Here is a 20,576-nt window from a genome sequence, read left to right as displayed (position 1 = left end):
ATTGACAACTTTCGGCTAGATAGGTTTTAGTGGCTCATGATAATGGTGGAAAAGAAAATAAATATAAAAATGGAAAAGAGAATTTTATTGAAAAAAAATATGAAGAAACAAAAGCCTAGCCTTTCAGGGGGAGAGTGCTTATAGAAAAAGATTAACACCCCAAATAGAGTCACTTCTCCCCCTATTTATAGTGCTAGGGAGATAGTCTAATTTAACTTAAATTCTAAAAAGATAAATACATTTAATTAAAGATAGTTTTTTGTTTGTTTCTTACTTGAATGCTTAAACTAAAGTTGTTACACATATTTATAGTAGAAAACTTTATCTAAACTATATCCTAAGCACCAATTATTTGTGTTCATGTCATTATTCTTATCCAAAACACGATCTTTATTCAAATATTAGTCATCATCCTTATCCTAAAATATCCAAAATCTGCTACAAGGACTATGATTGGTCATTAAAAGATAACAACAAATCTAGTTAAAATAAAATAATATTAACAATATTTTAAACATTAAAATTAACATTTTCTTCAAGATAAATTCTTTCTTATCCCTATGAAATTGTTTAGGATATTCATGACAATATAGATCTCTTAAGTGTTCCTTCAAATAATCTAAAACTATACCTCCATATAAATCATTTCCACCAAGAACAAACATTAGCCTAACAATAACGATACCCATTTTCCATTGAAGGTAGATACATTGTCATTGGGACAAGTAACTAACTTTATTATTGCATGTATATGGATAAAATTATTATTAATCCTTCACTAAACTACAAAAATTGTAACTAAATTATTGTTTTTGTTCTATTTTGGTCACTGAACTATTAATTTTTTCAATTTAATTACTAAACTTTCGAAGTCTAATATTTTGGTCACTCCTCCTTTAGTTGCCGTTAAATGAGTGATGAAAATTTGATGTGAACTTTTTATTGGTCTCATAATAAATTTAGTCCTTTAATATTTTAATGTATGCATATTCTATTTGTACGGGCACAAATTGTCCAGCCCATCAGGAAACCCAAACACATAAATAAATCAAAAGTCCCAAATTTTAAAAGTCCAAATTACAATTAAAACCACACCAGCCCAAATTATCAAGGCCCAATCAGATGACCTAAACCCTAGCCCACAAAACTAAACACTCTCATCCAAAGAAAAAGAAAAAGAAAACCCTAGCCACCAGGCCTTGTTGCTGCCGCTCTTAGCAGCCACCTAGGCCTGCCTTTGGCTACAACACACCGCTAACACCTCTACGCGTGTCTGACACCTGCAAAGCAAGAAGAACACACAATAGAAGCCAACAAGCAATAGAAACAAATAGAAAAGAACAAAAATAGAAAAAAAATAGTTTGTAATGGCCTATAAAAACTACAATAGGCATTTTGTATTTTTTTCGGGGAAGAACGCACACTAAGAATCAAAAAAGAATAGAAGTTCCAAAAGGTGTTAGTTTTGATATTTCCTTGGTTTTTTTTTTTGTGCTTTTTTTTTTTACAAATCTATTTAAAGAAAAAAAGGGAAGGTTTACTTGGACTCGCCCAAAAGTCTCGTCGTCAGAGATCCTTTCTCTGTTGTCGGGGCTGGATTTAAAGGGGCGCTAGGGTCTTTGTCTTTTGGCTTTTGGTTTGAGAAGGCTTGGCCTTCAGATTTGTAAAGAAAACGAGGGTTAAAAAACCCATTTAGCAAGACGTCGGCCACTAGCCATGGTGGAGTACGGAGGACCACCAACGAAGCTAAGGATCGGCGAAAGAGAAGGTTGAGAGAGAATAAAAAGTGGGGTGGTCCTTTGAATTTTTTTTTCAAAAACCCTAATAAAATAAGATTTTTTAAAATTTTTTTTGACTTAAGTAAAAAGAACAAAACGGCGCCGTTTTGGTGATGGGGTGCAGAGGCCAAAACGATGTCGTTTTGGGCCTCTGACCCATGCGACCTGACCCACACTAGGGGGGATCCCCTTGTTTTTGCTTAATGGGTTATTTGCAACCCTGACCCCCCCCCCCGCTTTTATGGCGCTTTTCAGTTAGGTCCTTTTTGCTATTTTCGTTTTTTATAAATTTTACCTTTTAATTTTATTTAGTTTTCAATCGGGTCCCTGACCCACTGACGCTTTGAAAAAGGACACATGTCCTGGAAAGGGGGTTAAATTTCTTATTTAGTCCCTATGTATTTTTACGCATTTGATTTTTTGTCCTTCGTTTTATTTTATTATTTAATTCGTTTTTTTATTATGGTTTTTACTTTTAATTTCATTTCTTTTCTGATTTGGTCCCTAATCTGTTGGACTTTAACTTCTTTTTAATTTGTTGTTTATTTATTCATTTTAATATTTTTATATATTATTTATTTTAAAACTATTTTATTTACTTTAAATTTTTTATAGTATTCATTTCAAAATGTTTTATTGTATATTATTTTAAGTCATTTTATATTTTTATTTTAAGTCTTTTGCATTAGTTATTTTAAACCGTTTTACATATTATTCATTTTAAATATTTTTATATGTTATTTATTTTAAACTATTTGATATATATTATTTATTTTGAATTTTTATATGTTATTTAGTTATATTGTTTTATATACGTTAACTGTTTTAAATTTTTTTATTATTTATTTGTAAACCTCTTTATTATTTTTATTTTAAGGTTTTATATATAACTCATATTAAACTGTTTATATATATATATGTATTTTTATATGTTAGATATTTAAAATTTTTTTTACATATTATTTATGTTAAATTTCTTTATGTTATTTTAAAATGTTTTATAAATTGTTTGGTTTTGAGTTTGCTCCATATATTTATTGTTTTATATATATCAATTATTTTAAATTGTTTTATACCCTTTACTTAAAATTATATTTTATTTTAATTTTTTTTACATTATTCATTTTAAAATTGTCTTATTGTTTATTTTAAATCGCTTTATATCATTCACTCCTTTTTTCTTTGATTCTTAATGTTGAAATAAAAAATAACTTGTGTTGTATGATTATTGCCATTGTGTTTTATAATTCTTTATTCGTATTTTCATGTCTTTGTGATTCATTATTGCAATATTTATTCGCAAATTATTATGTCATGTTCTATATCGTCATTCATTCTCGTTTCATTAAAGTCATTTCAAAGTTCATGTATTTATCCAATGTAGATCATTTCACTTTATTTCAAACAAAATAATACACATCGTTGAGTGTTATACTCGTTATTATTCAAAAGGAAAATTTTCAAAAAAAAAAGGCAATGTTTCGTGTTTTGGAAATCCGAGAAATCGTACCCTAACTTACGGGGTTTCGATTTTCTTGTTAAACCTAAATAGCCAAATATTCTTTTAGATTTCAAAATATATAAAGTTTCGATAAAAAATTTAAAGGCAAACTTGTTCTCGAGGGTTCAAATGTCGCGTACTAACTTACGGGATGTGGCATTTTGTTATCTCGAGACGGGTGGGCCCTTGAAGCTCGTTTCAATTAAATTCAAGCATTTTTAAAATGAACATTGATAAAAAAAAGGATCGTATTTTAAAAATCATTTCAAATTTTTAATTTTCGACATTTAGACATTAATTAATGGATTAGGTACCAATTTTGGGTGTGATGAGGGTGCTAACCCTTCCTCGCACGTAACCGACTCCCAAACTTGCTTTCTCGAATTTCGTAGACCAAAAATCAACGTTTTAGTAAATGGAAATATTTTATTAAAACGACCAAATTACTAGGTGGTCCGATTACACCTCGAAAAAATCGATGGCGACTCCATTTTCGTTTTTTTAAAAAATAAGTCGACCTCTTTTTTAAAAAAATGGTTTCGACACTATCAATTTGATCCTAAAAAACTAAGAGGAAATCTTTGCAAATGCACTTTACCCCAAAACCATTGTGAAAGACGAAGTTGTTTGGAGGCAATTTCTTCATTTGCTATATCATTCATTGATTTGAAAATTGATGCCAATGTTTCAATTTAAGTTTATGTATTATTAAAGGGGGCGGTGATGATTATAGAAATTTAAATTTCGTTAATTTGATTCGTAAAAATGAGGATGAAATTTTTCATCCATTCTTAAACATTTTGTGAGCCTTTTCTCTCTCTCTTTGCATAATTTTTTTTATCAGATCTCGTTTATTCTTATTTTACCAATAACAAAAAAAAAAAGTGAAGCAAAATTAAAAAAGAACTAAAATAAGCAAAATGTTTTGGAAACTTGAATATTTATTTGAATTATTGTTTTTAATTATATCATTTGATACTAAATTTAGGGCTAAATTTAAAATTAGAACTAAATTGATAAATTTTATAAATGTTGAGGGTTAAACTTATTGAATTTTTTAAAATTTGAATTAAAATGACAAATTTTATAAATATTAACAACTAAACTTGTTGAATAATTTATATTTAGGATCAAATTGATATAATATCAAAATATTAGAGGGCTAAATTTGTTATTAGACTAAAAAAAACCCCACATAAGCTTTTTGTGACTCATCTAATGACAACTAACCGGAGAGTGATCAAAATATTTTATTTCAATAACCTTAGTGACTAAATCGAAAAAATTAATTCATTAGTGACCAAAATAAAATGAAGTTAACAATTTAGTGACTATTTTATACTTTACCCTTAATTTTTCCAACACATCTTAGTACATAAGTTAACAATAAATTAATTTTAGTTGGTAAATTTTATCTGTAACTTGTTTTCTTCCAAGGGGAGGAAAATCAATTATTTTGAAGAGTTTATATATATATATATAAAACTAAAGCTTTTATTATTTTAATTTTAAGTTTAAATTTATACTAAATATTCTTTATATTATGAAAAATATTTTATTAATTAAAATTTTCATTATGTTGATACACTAAATAATCAAATGAGACATTTCAATGACATTCTTTGTTTGATAAAGTATAGAGCCAACTTTCCAGCAGAGCAATTGAAAGCTACTAAGCACAACCATATAGTAGTCTCCTGTTATAAAAAAACCTTTTAAGAAATAACACCTCGGCTTGCAAATTGACCGACCTCTCAAGAACATGATAACAATTTGATTCAAACGATAAATCTCTATTTGCAATATAAAAATTTGTTGGCAGCTAATTGAACTTTAATTTCAATTTTCCTGTTTTGTACATTGAATTCTAGTTCTATGCACCTCTCAATCTATATTACCTCAGACTCTTCATTTTTCATGAAGTATATGTATGTTATAATTGTGTATGACACATTTGGGTATGGATACATGATATAATCCTTCAAAATCCATACAGTATAGTGGTCATCCTCTAGACGCTAGTATTTTATGGAAGCAAATGTTTAGATCATCATGTATTAACTTTCAAAAGGCTGCTTTCAAGAGTAAATTTTCATGCTTCATCTCTTGTAATTAAGATGTCTGAACTTTATAAACATATGGACATGGTTTGATTGCAATAGTTAAGATGTTTTGGGATGTACTAATAGAATAATGCTAAAAGAAAAAGACAATTCCAAGGAGCTTTCTTTATGATATAGTTTCTTTACTATGGCACACATGGTCTGAAAATGTTCTCCCTAGAGTACAAGGGTTCCTCAAAAGAAGGAAATGATTCGCTTCAATTTCTTCTTGAACGCATGTGTCAGAATGTTATCCTAAGATAGAATGACTATACTTCAAAATTTCTATTATAACTTGTAGTCCATTTCATTATTAAAAAATAATAAAAAAATGCTAATTAAATGATTTTAACCAATGGTATTTTCCGCCTATAAAAAATTTGAAACACAACTTGTACGGAAAAGATAAATCTATATGAAAGGAAATGGATAATAATATATAGAGCTAGGAGAGTAGTCGATGGTTTACAATATCTGATTGACAAGATGCACAAAATAGAGTAATTTTCCCCTGCTGATCACCTGCTTTCGCATTCAACCTGGAAGCAAAGCACGAAGATATGAAGTAAATCAGCCGTACAAAACAGGAGACAATAGCATATATCAATCATTGAAGATTTGAGGAATACAATGAAAATAAGTGAAAGCTTAACCATTTTCTTTTGACGGGCGCGCCGATATTATTCTCGTTTGATCCATCGTTTGAATGGATATCATCAAATTTTGAAGAAGTTGGCTCACTATGCTCATTTATGGTATGATCCATCTCTTCCAAATCTTTCTCATGCACTATTCGAGCTCCACATTTCTTCACCACGGAATTGATGCCAAAGATGTTTACTACAACCTCTATTTGAAGTGGAGTAGCTAATTCCACCAAGGAAGACAAATTTATTTTGGCACAAGGCAAATAATGTATCCAAAGGTGATCCTCGGTCACCCTTGTAGAGTTCCCCTTTAAATGACAGAAAGAACTTTCAACTTGTCGGGAGTAATTTCTACCATGGATAACAGTTCTGTAGGAAATATGCTCCCCCCTCCAAGGTTTATTATTGAAGTCAGAGAAGAAAAGACAGCAGAAAGCAAATCCTAAGAACTGTGTATCATTCAGAAAATTGGGAGGCAATTGCATCTTTATTATAGATTTTGAAGAGACATCCGTTTGACTGCTAAACCATACTGGGATTTCACTTCCTGGTATGAAAATGTTATAATATTTTGTTCTTGCATTTGCAACTGTCTGCAAACAAAGACACTTTTGCTGAAACTTGTACCATAAATCAATGGGAGCGATAATAGCGAAAAATAAAGGTTCTAACCTTCAGACGTGTCTTCAGCATTGTTACTGCATTGTTACCCTCTGCCAATTTGAAGCAGTTAAAAGCACAAATATATCCACTAAGCCTTGAAGGGCAAGCTGTTGTTGACTGTGCAACTACTTCCAATGAAGCACAACCATCTAACCATAATTTTATGCTTGCTGGTAGCTCGGGCAATGATTTAAGCCTTTTGCAGTCAGTCAGTACTAGATCAGTAAGCTTGGAAAGTCCACCAAGGGTTGTAGGCAAGGTCCTGAAATTGTTATCAGAAAGTCGTAGTGCTTCTAATGAGGACAACCTGATAATATCATCAGGAATAGCCCCATCATTAAGGTTGCAGTCATCTAAATTCAGCTCCTTCAAAGAACTCAAACCAGACAAAATAACAGGTAGCTTCAAGGTCATAGAGTTCGTACTAAGTCTTGGTGTGGGCCTAGAAATAAAACGCCAATGTGATCGTACTCTATATGGTGGTCCCTTGCATCCTTGGAAAGAAAGAAACTTGAGATTTTCCATATGAAAAATGAAGGATGGTGGTGTCGTTATGGCAGTCTCACTTAGGTCAAGCTCCTCCAAAGATTCTAGTTGTTGCAAACTCTCTGGAAAATTTTTAAGTTTAGAGCAGCCTGAGAGAATAAGAGTTTTAAGGAATTCACACCCACCTATGCTGCTTGGGAGACTCTCAAGCTTACTGCAATCTTTCAAATTTAGCAACATAAGACGCCTGAGATGTCCAATTGAAGAGGGAAGTTCTTTAATACCAGTCCCATCCAAACAAAGCTCTTTCAGACATTCCATTTCCCCAACAATCTCTGGAATCCTTTCTATATTTGAGCAACCTGAAAGAATTAATGTTTCTAGAGATCCATTCCCAATTTTGGATGGGAAAATCCTAAGTCTCTTGCAGTTTCTTAAATTCAAAAGCTTCAGCCTCCTTAGAAACTTGACGGTAGGATCAAAATCTACTATTCCAGTACCTTCCAGAATCAAACTTTCAAGATTTGGGGCCATACTGAAGTCTGGTGTTTTCACAAGGTTTTTAGAGCCTTTGAGGTCGACCAATTTTAAATTATATACAGGCTGTAAAAGAAAACAATGAAAAAGAAAACCAAAGATGAAATGCCATTTTCTTTTTGGTATTTTGTGTTTTATGTTATCTTGGTCAAAATTATTGATCAAACAAAGTAACTCTTACCATCTTTGGCTTCCACAATTTTTCAATGCGGCTATAAGGCAGAAGAAGTGCAACCAGGTTCTCTAGTTGGAAGCTTGAAGGGAAGGATTTGAAAGGATATCCATGCCATTCTAAAAGCCTTACCTCGCTACTAAGATATTTGAAATCACGAGAATTTGGGACATTGAAGACTCTGAGCAGTCTTAGCCTGTTCATCGTCAAAAAGGCAGCAGCACTCAAAGTCCAAGTGTTCTGTTTCCTGATAACCACCAAAGGAAAAAGTGGAATGAGCTTTACAATATACAGAGTAATCAACTACATATACACAGATAGGTGTATGAATTTACACCTGATAGAATCGATGACTAGACCTTGAACAGCTTCCGTTGCCTGAAAACCAGAGCAATCAACTAATTAATATGGTAAATTTAATGACTTAACAGTGCAATGCACGTTCAAAAATAGTTCAAAGGTAGACTTGCATCCTAGTATCGTATGAATCAACAAATATTCAAGGGTGGAGTAACAGTTAATAGTGCTGAAGTCTTACAGTGTTTTCTATTAGCACATAATTAGTATCCTTTTCCTCCCACAATCTACTGCGTTTTCCAGGTTCATTAGGAGATTCTTGGTAAACAATTTTCCTTCCCATCTCTTGTAACAAGTCATGCATCGACAATTTGTTGTCTTCATCAATTGTTATAAGAGATTTCTTGATGAGAACATCTATTCCAATATCCGGGAAAAAGCCACAACCATCAAGAATTTTGGTTACCATATCTTTGTTTTCTCCTTTGAAGAAGCATGCAATATCTAAAAATATATCTTTCTCTGACTGTTCTAACCCATCAAAGCTTATTTGAAGCCTGTCTAGAATTTCTTTGTTGGACTCCTTTTTAAGTCTTTCAATAGCACTTCTCCATTGAACTTCATCTGATCTGCCAGACAGAAAAGAACCAAAAACTTCAAGAGCTAACGGAAGGCCATTGGCATATTCCACTACACGTTTAGAAAGCTCAAAAAATTCCATTGCAGGTGTTTCACTTTTGAAAGCTTTCAAACTGAAAAGGCGAAGTGCTTCCTTGGCATTCAATTTCGTCGGATTATACACATCATCCACTCCGTAGATTTGCAGCAGATGCTCGTCTCTTGTTGTTATGATGATCCTGCTTCCTAAACCAAACCAAGCTCGCTTGCCTATCAAACATTTTAAGTGTTGTATGTTATCCACATCATCAACAACAACAAAAATCTTTTTATGAGATAACATATGACGTATGATGTCATTCCCATCATGAACATTAAAAAAGTTGAAACTTTCCTCTGGAAAAATTTGGGAAAGAAGTTGTTTCTGCAAACAAACAAGTCCATGTTTCTCTGCAATTTCACGAACATCGGCCAGAAAGCTTTGGCCCTCAAAATGACTTGAAATTTGGGTATAAACAAATCTCGCAAGAGTTGTTTTACCTAACCCGCCCATACCACAAATCCCTATAATCTGAACACTATCATCTTCCTCCCCTATGCCTATTTTGCAATTTAACTCTTCCAAACGTGACTCAATTCCAGTCATGTCATTAGGAGCACTTGCAAATGTTTGACATAATTTTGTTGATACCTTTTTAATGATTTCTCCAATAAGTTCTGATTCATGCCTTCAAATACAAAGCAAAGGAAATAGCTTAGTGAAACTTTAAGGGCACAATCCTTAGCTAATGCCTCAAACTTCAAACTTGATGCTGGTAAGATATTATTGAAGTGAAAGAATATGATAGTTACCTGTTACTCAAGTGCCATCCTTTGATGTTAGCTGCTTGAGTTAAAGCAGATCGCCACCTTTGTGTCTTCTCTTTGTTGTCCTGGAAATTATTTTCATGCTTAAGAAAAGCTTCTTGAACTTTTCCGGTTTGTTTTCTCAAATCAGATGGATCCACATAATAGAAAATGGGGAAGACTTTATGTCCCTTGTCGTTTTTCTGTTGAATAATCTCGGAAAGCTCTTCTAGGCACCAACTCGAAAAACAATACCCTTCCGACAAAACGATTACAGAGCACCATGACTCATGAATTGCTTTGAAGAGCTCAGGTGCTATGGGTTCACCTGTCTCGAGCTTTTCGTCATCCCAAAAAGTGATGATTCCTCTCCTTTTGAATGCAGCATAAAGATGATCCGTGAAATTCCTGCGGGTATCCTCACCTCTGAAACTCAAGAAAACATCATATTTCCCTCGAGAAACTGAAGAAGATGAGGAGGAGGAGGAGGAAGAGGAGGATGTCTCATTATCGAATCTAACCATTGGAACTTAGGAGCTAAGTTGAAGAAATCGATGGGATTTACTTGGTACTTGAAGATTTTCAAGATTCTTTTTTGTCGCAGAAAGGCTGGCCAATTAACACACCTCTAAGCAAACTGAAAACAAAAGAAGAGAGGTAGTTTCTCAGAACAAACATTAAGAAGTGCTATATTTGGAGGAAAGTTGATGGAGAGTGAGTAGTAGCAACTCGGCTCTTATACTAGAGATTAATGATTAATCTACAATAAACTTGATTATCACCTTAGAGTAAATTATAATAAAATATTGTAATGATTGCAAAAGACAAACCAAGTTGAAGGAATAGTAATTCACATGAAATTGACGTTAAAAAGAAAAGGCATTCTACTTGTTTTTGACACATTTAACTTTATTTTCTCGATTTTCATTTGATTTTGTTTGGCTGTTTCTTTCTTTTCCATCTTCTTTTTCTTTTTCTTTTCTCACTTAATTATAAGAATCCGACAATCCAACACATTTTCCCTGTCCACACAAATATAGCTCTCAATTTATCGAGTCTGAGCAACAAAGAACTCGAACTCAATTACTCTTCCTAATTTCTCATTTAAGTTTTTGGTGAATGCTATAATGTTGTAATGTTATGTTAGCAATAATGTTTGGTGTTACTAAAATAATTAATAGGTTATGTGAAAATATAAGAAAAAACATTATGAAAAAAAATTGTATGTAAATTTTATCAAACATAAGTTCGATTTTTTGATATATGGTTTTTAATTTTTTTTTTTTGATGAACAAAATGAAACTATTATGAAATACTAGAAAGTTTCAAGAAGAGAAGTTTCATATAACTGTAGACTCTCCTCCCTGCTAAATGCCAACTTGGTAATACTATTAGCTTCTTTGTTCTCGTCTCTAGGAACATATTCAATCAACCAATTTTCCTCATTTTGTAAAAGCTGTAAGATACGCTTGATTAATGTAGAATTTGATTCCTTCATGAAGGACTCATTGATAACTCTGTAACTTTCATATTATCTAACTGTATCACAATTCTATCATGTATTTTGTCTTGTGTCAACGTCACACCATCAAGGATGCCCCACAATTCAGCATCAAAAACAGAACATTTACCCAATATGCAATTGAACCCGAGTAACCTTTTGCTATTGTGACTCTCAATACACCACCTGTTGAAGCATAACCTGTGTTAAATTTAAAGGCTCCATCGGATCTAAATTGACTCAATCTTCCTATTTTCACTATCTCTTCTCTTGAGCTCAATCTCATTAGGGTTCCTTCCTTGCAAGATGAAATGTATTGGTTGGTCCAACTATGCACCTTTGACGATCTCCTCTGTAATTCACAGGACCCCGTGAAAGGTGTATATATTCATGTTCTTCCATATCCGCCAAGCAACAATGCCAAATAAGCACGGCCAATCGACATTCCACCAGGTTAAATTGAGTCGATTATCCAAATTGCATTCAAGCGACTCCGGTAAATTACTTGAAAAGAAAAAAGATTAACTTATAGGAAGGGACGATTCGGAACCATACATTTTTCACTGCATTACAGTCCCTTATAGCATGAAGAACATCCTCTGTTTCATGGCCACAGATCAGATACCTTGCTTCACTTCCCACACCACGCTTAGTCGCTTTGCTTGAGTAAGCAATCTCTGTTTAAAGGCCAACCAGAAAAAAACCCTAACCCTTCGCGGTCCCTTAAGTTTAAAAGGGCAAAAGAATCATCATAATAGTCATTTAAAAGAAAATGTATTAATCTTTTTTCAACCGAGTTAATATCTGATTAACCCGAAACATAAACATCATTAAATTTTTTATAATAAGTATAGATAATGTTTTTTTTAGCAATCAGAACTAAAAAATTGATGCTCAAACTTTGATAATGTAATGTAATCTCTATAAATTAAAAACAAAAATTATTAGGTAAACTCTTCTTATGGTATACAATATAGTCCTTCCAATAATATTAAGCGATGTTTTTTTTATTACACATCAGCCCTTCTTTTTCAATGTAAATTTATTCCTAATTTTTTTTAAAAAAAATTCTAAAATGCAAATTCTTTTAAGCTTTATAATTTTATTTTAGATCGATTTAAGGATCAAGTTATCCATCAAAATTTAAAAACTCTTAGGAAAATTAAATCTATTTAAAATATGGGTAGGATTTGAATTCAAATATTTAAATCCGAATTCGATCGAAACAAACCTATTTTTTAAGTTTATAATTGTAATTGTACTTGTAATCTCTTAGAACAATAATTAATTTTTAATTTTATACTTAATTACTTTTGTGTAAATAAGAAAAAAATATTTTGATACAATAAAAATAGGAGTTATTTTCCTATGCATTTTTAGTAATTTTTTTTAAATTTATAAATAAGACTAAATATTTATGTGCCTTTTTATCTAATTTTCTTTTCAAATATCCTATAAAGAACGTTTATTAATTTTTTGTTGGCTTAATGACAAATTTGGCTACTAACGTTTACATGTTTTGTCAAAATAGCCCTAATTGTATTTTTGAGCCTTTTTTGGCCATCAACCTTTGTTCTTTTTTTTTTCAATCTACTTTTTTCTAATAGATTTAATGAAAGTACCGTTAAAAAAATTAATGGGGATGATGTAGAATTTCATATGTAAAATATTTTTAATGAGATGTAATTTATTACTTAGATAACCCAATAAGATAATTACATGTGGAAAATAATAAAATAATAAAATAAATAATACATTAAATTAAATTAAATTAAATTAAAAAAATAACTCTTAATTTAAATAAATAAACGTAATTATCTAAAAAAAATTAACTCCGTAGAAAAACTTTTCAATAAATGTATGAAAGATTGAAACTTTTGAAAGAAAAAAACATTGAAACCTTGAATTTATTTATTAAATCTGTTAGAAAATACAGATTGAAAAAAAGAACAAAAGTTGATGGCAAAAAAAACTCAAAAATACAATTAGAGCTATTTTGACAAAATATGCATATGTTTGTGGTCAAATTTATCAGTAAGCCATTCTTTTTGCAAATTACCCAAATGTCACTGCTCACGTACAAACACACACTTCCAAACTTGATGCTGTCCTATTCTTTAATGCCCAAACACTCCATTCCTACTCACTAACCTTAAAACAGAAACTGCTGATCCCCAACTTACCTTAACATGACCCACCAGAAGTTGACAAAAGATGAAATTACTAGAAAGAGCTTAACTTCCAGGAAAACCTACAAGAATTTCTTAGTACTAATACCATATCGAGTAGCAATGGAAGGGCTCTTACGGGTTGTTAAGATGAGTTCTTTGGAGCTCAAATCAGTTTACTTCCTTCTTCTCTAAACCCTAGAACAAATGTTCCACCTTTAACAAACAGACTCAGTTAATTGTAGCAGAAACATCAGCTGATTATAGCTTTACAGAAAATATTGAACTCTAAACCCTTAGGATAGGTTCAACTAAGAAAGATTTGACTTTTATGTAAAATTTAAAACTAACAATACTCCTTTCTATTTCCCTCTACTTGCCAAGCAACCAGTCAAACTAAAAAGCATAGCATGAAATTGAAACGTGTAGAGGTTTTATTTATTTATTTATTTATAATTTTTAATTGAATCGATTCGATTGATCGACAACTGATGGTTGACTAATTCAACCACTAGTTCAATTTAAAAAACATTGCAATCCATTCATGGAAATAAAAAATAATGATTGCCAAGATGAAAGCGTTTTACTTAGGTTAAATTCTGCTATTAGCTCATATACTTTGCAAAAGTTGTAGATTTTGTCCTTGTAATTTATTTGATTAATTTTAGTTTTGTACTATTCGAATTTTGAACCCAAACAATAACAATCAATTTATTTGGTTAAATTCAATTACTAGTCCTGTACTATGCATACAATTGAAGATTTAGCCCATATTATCCAATTGAATCATTTTTAAGTTTCATACTTTCAAATTTTGAAATTCCAATTTTGCCGCAAATGATAACCATTAATCTATTAACTGAATTTTTAGTGAGTAATACGTGAAAATAACAAGTTGATATGGTATCACACACATGAGAATATGTTTATCACATTAGATTTTGAAAAGCTTAGAAGTTAATGAATTTAGCAATTATCATTTGGCAAGGATTGAGATTATAAAATTTGAAAAACGTAAGGACTAAAAGTGACCAAAATAAAGTACAAAGATTAAATCTATAGATTTCACAAAATACAAAGATTAATATCATAATTTAACCATTTCCTTATTAATTACTATTTATAATTTTTGCTTAATTAAATTAGTTCCATTGATAGTTGGAAGCTTTATAATTTTATGTTTTTTATTCGATTATTGCACGTTGGCTTTGTAACATGTAGGAATAATCAATGATCAATAATTCTTGTCCAGTTAACTTTGTTGGAAGAAAAAAAATGACATTAGTGTAAGGTAAAGTTATCTTGTTTATTGTTGTAGGTAGTTATTAATATTTCTATCTTTTAACATATCAAAAAAAAATGTTTCATGAGATTTGTGCTTTAAATGTTAATAATAAAGCACTGCTGTTTATTCAGAAAAATAATTGTTTAATGATAGTAATCTTCAAAATAATTACATTTAAAACATGAATCTAATTTAGAATAATTACAATTTAAAGTGCCTGTAATTTGAGAACAACTGAAAATTGGAATAACTATCATTTATATAATTGCGTTTCAAGAATAATTATGCTTTAAACAATAGTTATTTGAAACAATTTCTATTTAGAACTAGGGCCATTATTAGAACAAGTTCTTCATAGAAAAATATCACTATGGAACAACTTTTATCCAAAGTAATTTTTATGTTGAGAATAGCTTATGTTTGGAACAAATCAAAATAACCCTGATTCGGGAATAGCTCTCGTCCAAAAACAATTCTTTCTTAAGAATAAATTGCATTATGAAATATGTTTCACGAAATATGTTTCATAAGGTACTACTTCACCAAAGTAGAATAAGTGAAAATAACTCTAAAATATGATACCTCTGTGAATTAAAATGTACAGGAAACAAAATAGAGATTTAGTATCGATACCTTTGCTCGAGTATCAATACTCAGGGAATAAATATCGATACTTTGTTTGGTGGTACCGATATTTTTCGATAGTTGAGTTTTTAATCGAGAAACAATAAGCTTATTTGGTATCGTTTTTCCAAGTGGTATCAATACTAATCAAGTATCGATACCTATGGACATTTTTATGGAATTTTTCTAATTAGCTCTTATACATAATTCTGGCTGAGTGTATGATCAATTAGCGAATGATTTGCATGTAACGATGTTAAATAACTGTTGGGACGTTTTAAAACTTATACGAGTTAACAAAAGATGACCGGTTTGCTTGAATCTAGCTTCCTATTCAATGTACATGAGACGGGATAGTGGTGTGGCATCCCGTATCTGGGCTTGGCGACCAGGCTAGGTATATGGTGTTATAAGAAAAGTCCTTCTTCAATGATAAATGGTGTCTTTTCCTAGTCATCCTGATCCAACAATATGTGGTTATAGCCCGAGAAGGTATCCATGAATCTCATGAATCTGTGACCTGCAGAGGCATCAACCAAACGGTCAATTGAAGGTAGAGGGAAACTGTCCTTAGGGCATGCCTTGTTAAGGTTAGTGAAATCAATACACATTCTCCATTTGTCATTTGCTTTTTTCACTATAACCACATTTGAGACTCATTCTGGATGCTCAACCTCCCTGATAAAACTCACTGATAACAGTTCAGCTGCCTCTATCTTACTATCTCTGCCACCTGCAGAACAAACTTCCTCTTATTTTGCTTAATCGGTTTTTACTCTGGGAGCACATTTAGCTTGTGGACGATCACTTGAGGGTCTTCCCCTAGCATATCTACCGTTAACAAAGCAAAAAGGTCTAAGTTTTCCTTTAGACACTGAATCAGTATGCTCTTGTCTTCTATTACCAACGCTGATGAAATCTTTACAGTTCTTTCCTAGTTGTCATAGAATAGCTGTAAAGTCTCGGTATACTCTGTTGCTTTTTACTTCTTTCTTTATCCCTCACATCTAGATTATCCAAGTCTAAGACTTGACTTGGTAACTCTATCCCCCGTGAACTCTGTCCTCTAACTACTAGCTCTAGCGCTTGCTTAACTAATAACATATGGTATTGCCTTACAATTCACTGATCCAATCGTAAGAACCCAACCACCGTCCTTGTTGGAAACTTAATATTCATGTAAAATGTTGAAATACGAAATTTTGTCATCCTCATTATTGGTCGCCCAAAGATAGCATTGTACTCCATGGGATAGTCTACAACAAAGAACTGGACATACTTCGTAGTTGTGTACTTGTCGTCCCCAAGATTACAGGTAAAGTGGTTGAGCCTTTCACCTCAACAGGATAGCTTGCAAAACCATATAATGGGCTAGCTTTGGATAATGTTTGCTTCTTTAGCCCCATCTTTTGATACGCTTCCCAAGATAACACTTCTACTACACTACCACTGTCTACAAGTATCTTTTTAACCTTAAAACCTACGATTGTTGTAGACACAACCATCAGATCATTACCCTCTTCGTCACATATCAACTCCTCATCATCATTACCAAATTTAACACTCTATCTTCCCTACTAACATGACCTTTTAAAGGTGCTAATAGACATCACACTTCTCATCTGCGTATTTTTTTTTGCTCTAGAACCTACTCACTCTTCATCTATTCCTACGATTACATGGATGGTACCTTTAATCTCCTGTTTACCCTTGGGATCACCATATAAAGTTTGACCTTGCTGGGAAACACCTTGATTAACAAACTCGGCAAGCTCGTCGTTTCTCACTACTTCTTCGATTGGATCATTTAGAGTGAAACAATCCTTAGTTTTGTGTCCAAAATCATTTTGGAAGGCACATCTGTTGCACGAGTTAGACCTCTTTGTACTATGCCTCATTAAAGATGGTTTGTAACGACCCGTTTTTAGTGAAATCGGAACAGTGGTTTCAGGACCACAAATTCAATTTCAAAAAAATTATTTTAATATTAATTTATGGTTTACAGCATGTTATAATTATGGTATAAAAATTTTGTTAAGAAATTTTATTGTTGATATGCTCAATTTGTGAAAAATGACTAAATCGCGTAAAGTACGAAAGTTGGGTTCTACTAGCTAAAAGTGTTAAATAGATATCGAACATTACAATGGAGGTCCTTATATGGTAATCAGACCATTAAATGAGATATTGGATGTGCATGACATGGTAATTATGAAAATTTTAAAGTTAGGTAAGGGTAAAATAGTAATTAGGTAATTAAAGACTAAATTAATAAAAGAAAAGATGTCATCTTCTTCCCTTATCCATGTTTCAGTTGAAATTCACCATTAAAAGAGAAGAGAAATTTTTTTCAAGCCTTTTTACTTGCATATAAGTGATATCTTGTCCTATTTTTGTTTATTTTTATGTTTCTGGGACCGTTGTAGCTTAATCTAACTAAATGGAGGACTAATTTGCAATATGATTGAAAGTCTAGGGTTTTTCCATGAGAGCATATTGGTTGTTTTTGATAATGGAAGAAAACGAATCTTGGTTGTTAATTAAACAACTTTTGTTAAAGGATTTTAAATAAAATTGTCAAATAGCGGATAATTTGAGAAATGTAAAAATTGTGTGTTAAATATGTGAAATTGTGAATTGTATGGGCTGTTATGAGCATATAGTAAATTCAGATAGGTTTGGTTAGGGATGAAATTTTATGAATTTCATTTTTCGAGCCTAGAGACTAACTCGTAAAAAGGTCAAATGTTTAGGGGCAAAATGATAATTTTGTCATAACATGAAATTGGATTGGATTGAATATAATAATTATTAAATTAGTTAAAATTTGATTTTATAGATCAAGAAAAGTCACGTTCAGAATTAAATCGAGGGAAAGAAAAAGTAGTGGATTGATCGATTGATTTACTCCGTGCTAATTCGAGGTAAGTTCGTGAAATTACATTGTGTATCTATATACTTTATTTGAAACATACGTATGTGAATTGAGTAGTTACAATGTATAATTATCGAAAGCATAAATGATGAAGTACAAAGAATACCGAGCCCCGTTTGAACCCTAGAAATTCATAGGATACAAACGACATGTCATTAGGGTTACCATTTTGGTTAAAGTCCTGTATGTGTTGCGGACTCACCATAACTCGTATGAGCTTACCGATTCTTAGCTCGTATGAGCTTACCGTATTTTGCTCGAAAGAGCTTATCGATTATGGCTCGTAAGAGCATACCGATTATGGCTTGCAAGAGCATACATGTATAGAAATTGACGGATTTATAGTTCAGTACACCTCGGGTGTACTACCCGCGTATCTAATGACTTTTCTAAATGGTTCACGAGCATAGTTTTAATATGAGAATTATACAAGTTCAATGTGAACAAGTACATGTATTTATATGGAAATGATTTATATTTGATATATGTTTACATGACATAGATGTTACATGTACATGGAATTCAATTAATTGATGAATTCATTTATAATACTCGTTTTTATATGAGTATATGACTAACATGATTATGGTTTGTATGATAGGCTTTGGCCAAATTGAATTTTTCTTTGCTTTTGAGTTTCTTACTTAAGTTGTAGTCAATTGGTAAGTCTAATTCCATATTATACGAACTTACTAAGCTTAATTGCTTACTTTGTTTATTTTTCTGTGTTTTATAGTGTTTCGAAAGCTCGCTTGATTTGGAAGTTTTCGGAGACCACATTGCACTATCAAACTCTATTTTGGTACTTAGATCTTTATATTTTGGGTTAAATGGCATGTATAGGTATTTTGGCTAATGTTGTCTATATGTTGTTGTGTATTTAGCCAAGTGATTTAGCTTGAGAATAATATTTGTTTTGTTATGTAAATAGTTGTAAATGCCCTTATGTTATTGTGTATATATTTGTTATATGAATACCTTGGTGTGAGTTGGTATTTTGGGTATTAAATTGTTGAAGTTGAAATGGCATGTTAATATGATATATTCCTAACTAGTTATTTGTTCATATTTAAGATGATTCATCAGACACATTTATCATAATATATTATGTGTTGATGATGAACTAAATTGTGTTTCTGAAATTGAATGTGAATATATATTGGATTGAATTGTAATGAAATTATTGACATGCGATAAGAACAGTATATAGGATACGAGTATGCAAATATGACCAAATTCAGGGTATGATATGTAATTGAAAATAATTACAATGTAATACCCTGAAAATTTTTACAGTAAGATATTATCCTTGATATAGTAAAATAAGGAAATAAAGTGACAAAAAGGGAAATTTTGAGTATGTCAATATTGAGAAGTATATTACGATATATTAATTCAAGAAAGGACTAAATTGTAAAAGTGAGAAAAGTCTTGTTGCACAAGAGTAAATACTCAAAATTTGAGGGGTTAAAGTGTAAATATGAAAATTTTGAAGGACCAATAGTGTAAATATTTTAAGTGTGGAATGATCTAGAAACTAAGGAAAATGGATGAATTAGGACCAAATTGAATAGATGAAGAACTATGAGGGACTAAATTGTAATTTTACCAAATTAAATGATGACTCAAGGATGGAATTTTCAAAGATAATGAAGGGCAAAATGGTCAATTGGAAGAGAGAGAAATCTAGAAAGTAATAATGATGCTAGAGATATTTTGATATTTTATAATTATTTAATTAGATAAATATTATTTTATTAATATTTTAATAAGATATTTTATTATTATTTTATTAGTATATAAAGAAAGAAAGATGATAAATTCTCATCCATATTTCCCATGCACTAACGTGAGAGAAAGAGAGGAAGAAAGAAAGTTTTGTTTTCTTTACAATTTGGTCCTTTTACCAAAAATTCACCATTTTCACCCACAAATCAAATGAATTTCCATAGCTACCAAGAGAGAAAAATGTTAAGCAGACCATGGGGAGTTATAATATCAAGTTGGATTCAAGAAATAGAAGCTGGAGGAGAGGGAAAATTAAGTTAAAGATTAGTATTAATAGAACAAGGTAAGTATATCAAGATTTCAATATGTTTTTAAGTTTGTTATTATTGACAAAGCATGGAAATAATGTTATAGTAGAGTTTTCTTACATAAGGTCCTATGTTCTTGATATGTTAGTGAAGAGAAAATAAGAGAAAGTGATGAGAAATGGTGTAGAAAAAGAAAATAAGGGTGTTATAACATGGTAATTAATATCTTGTACTAAAACAGTTTTGGACAGCAGCAATAGTCTAACTTTGAAAAATCATAAAAAAATTGTAGAAATCTAATTATAGGATGAATAAAATATGAAATTAAATCTTATTAAGTCTAGTTTCTTATAGAAGAAATTATGTAAGCAATGGAATTG

General features: G+C 31.3%; 1 protein-coding gene and 1 non-coding gene across 2 annotated transcripts; one reads left to right on the top strand and one right to left on the bottom strand.

Annotated features, from left to right (window-relative positions):
• Positions 1-3,995: 3,995 nt before the first annotated feature.
• Positions 3,996-4,087, top strand: LOC121207187 (small nucleolar RNA U30). The gene has a single exon (XR_005902285.1). It is a non-coding gene; the product is annotated as a small nucleolar RNA U30 (small nucleolar RNA).
• Positions 4,088-5,663: 1,576 nt separating this feature from the next.
• LOC107917253 (TMV resistance protein N) lies at positions 5,664-10,414 on the bottom strand. The gene is made up of 7 exons (XM_041075502.1): positions 9,654-10,414; positions 8,425-9,529; positions 8,224-8,264; positions 7,896-8,133; positions 6,701-7,780; positions 6,035-6,621; positions 5,664-5,920 (listed from the first exon to the last, which is right to left on the bottom strand). Exons 1-7 carry the CDS (start codon positions 10,169-10,171, stop codon positions 5,827-5,829), a joined length of 3,663 nt encoding a protein of 1,220 aa, XP_040931436.1. The 5' UTR covers positions 10,172-10,414; the 3' UTR covers positions 5,664-5,826.
• Between the last annotated feature and the right edge of the window lie 10,162 nt (positions 10,415-20,576).

The sequence above is a fragment of the Gossypium hirsutum genome, chromosome A01 (genome assembly GCF_007990345.1).
Source record: "Gossypium hirsutum isolate 1008001.06 chromosome A01, Gossypium_hirsutum_v2.1, whole genome shotgun sequence".
In the NCBI taxonomy this organism is placed as follows: domain Eukaryota; kingdom Viridiplantae; phylum Streptophyta; class Magnoliopsida; order Malvales; family Malvaceae; genus Gossypium; species Gossypium hirsutum.
Note: the sequence above shows the minus strand (reverse complement) of the source record. Positions and strands in the feature narration are given on the sequence as shown.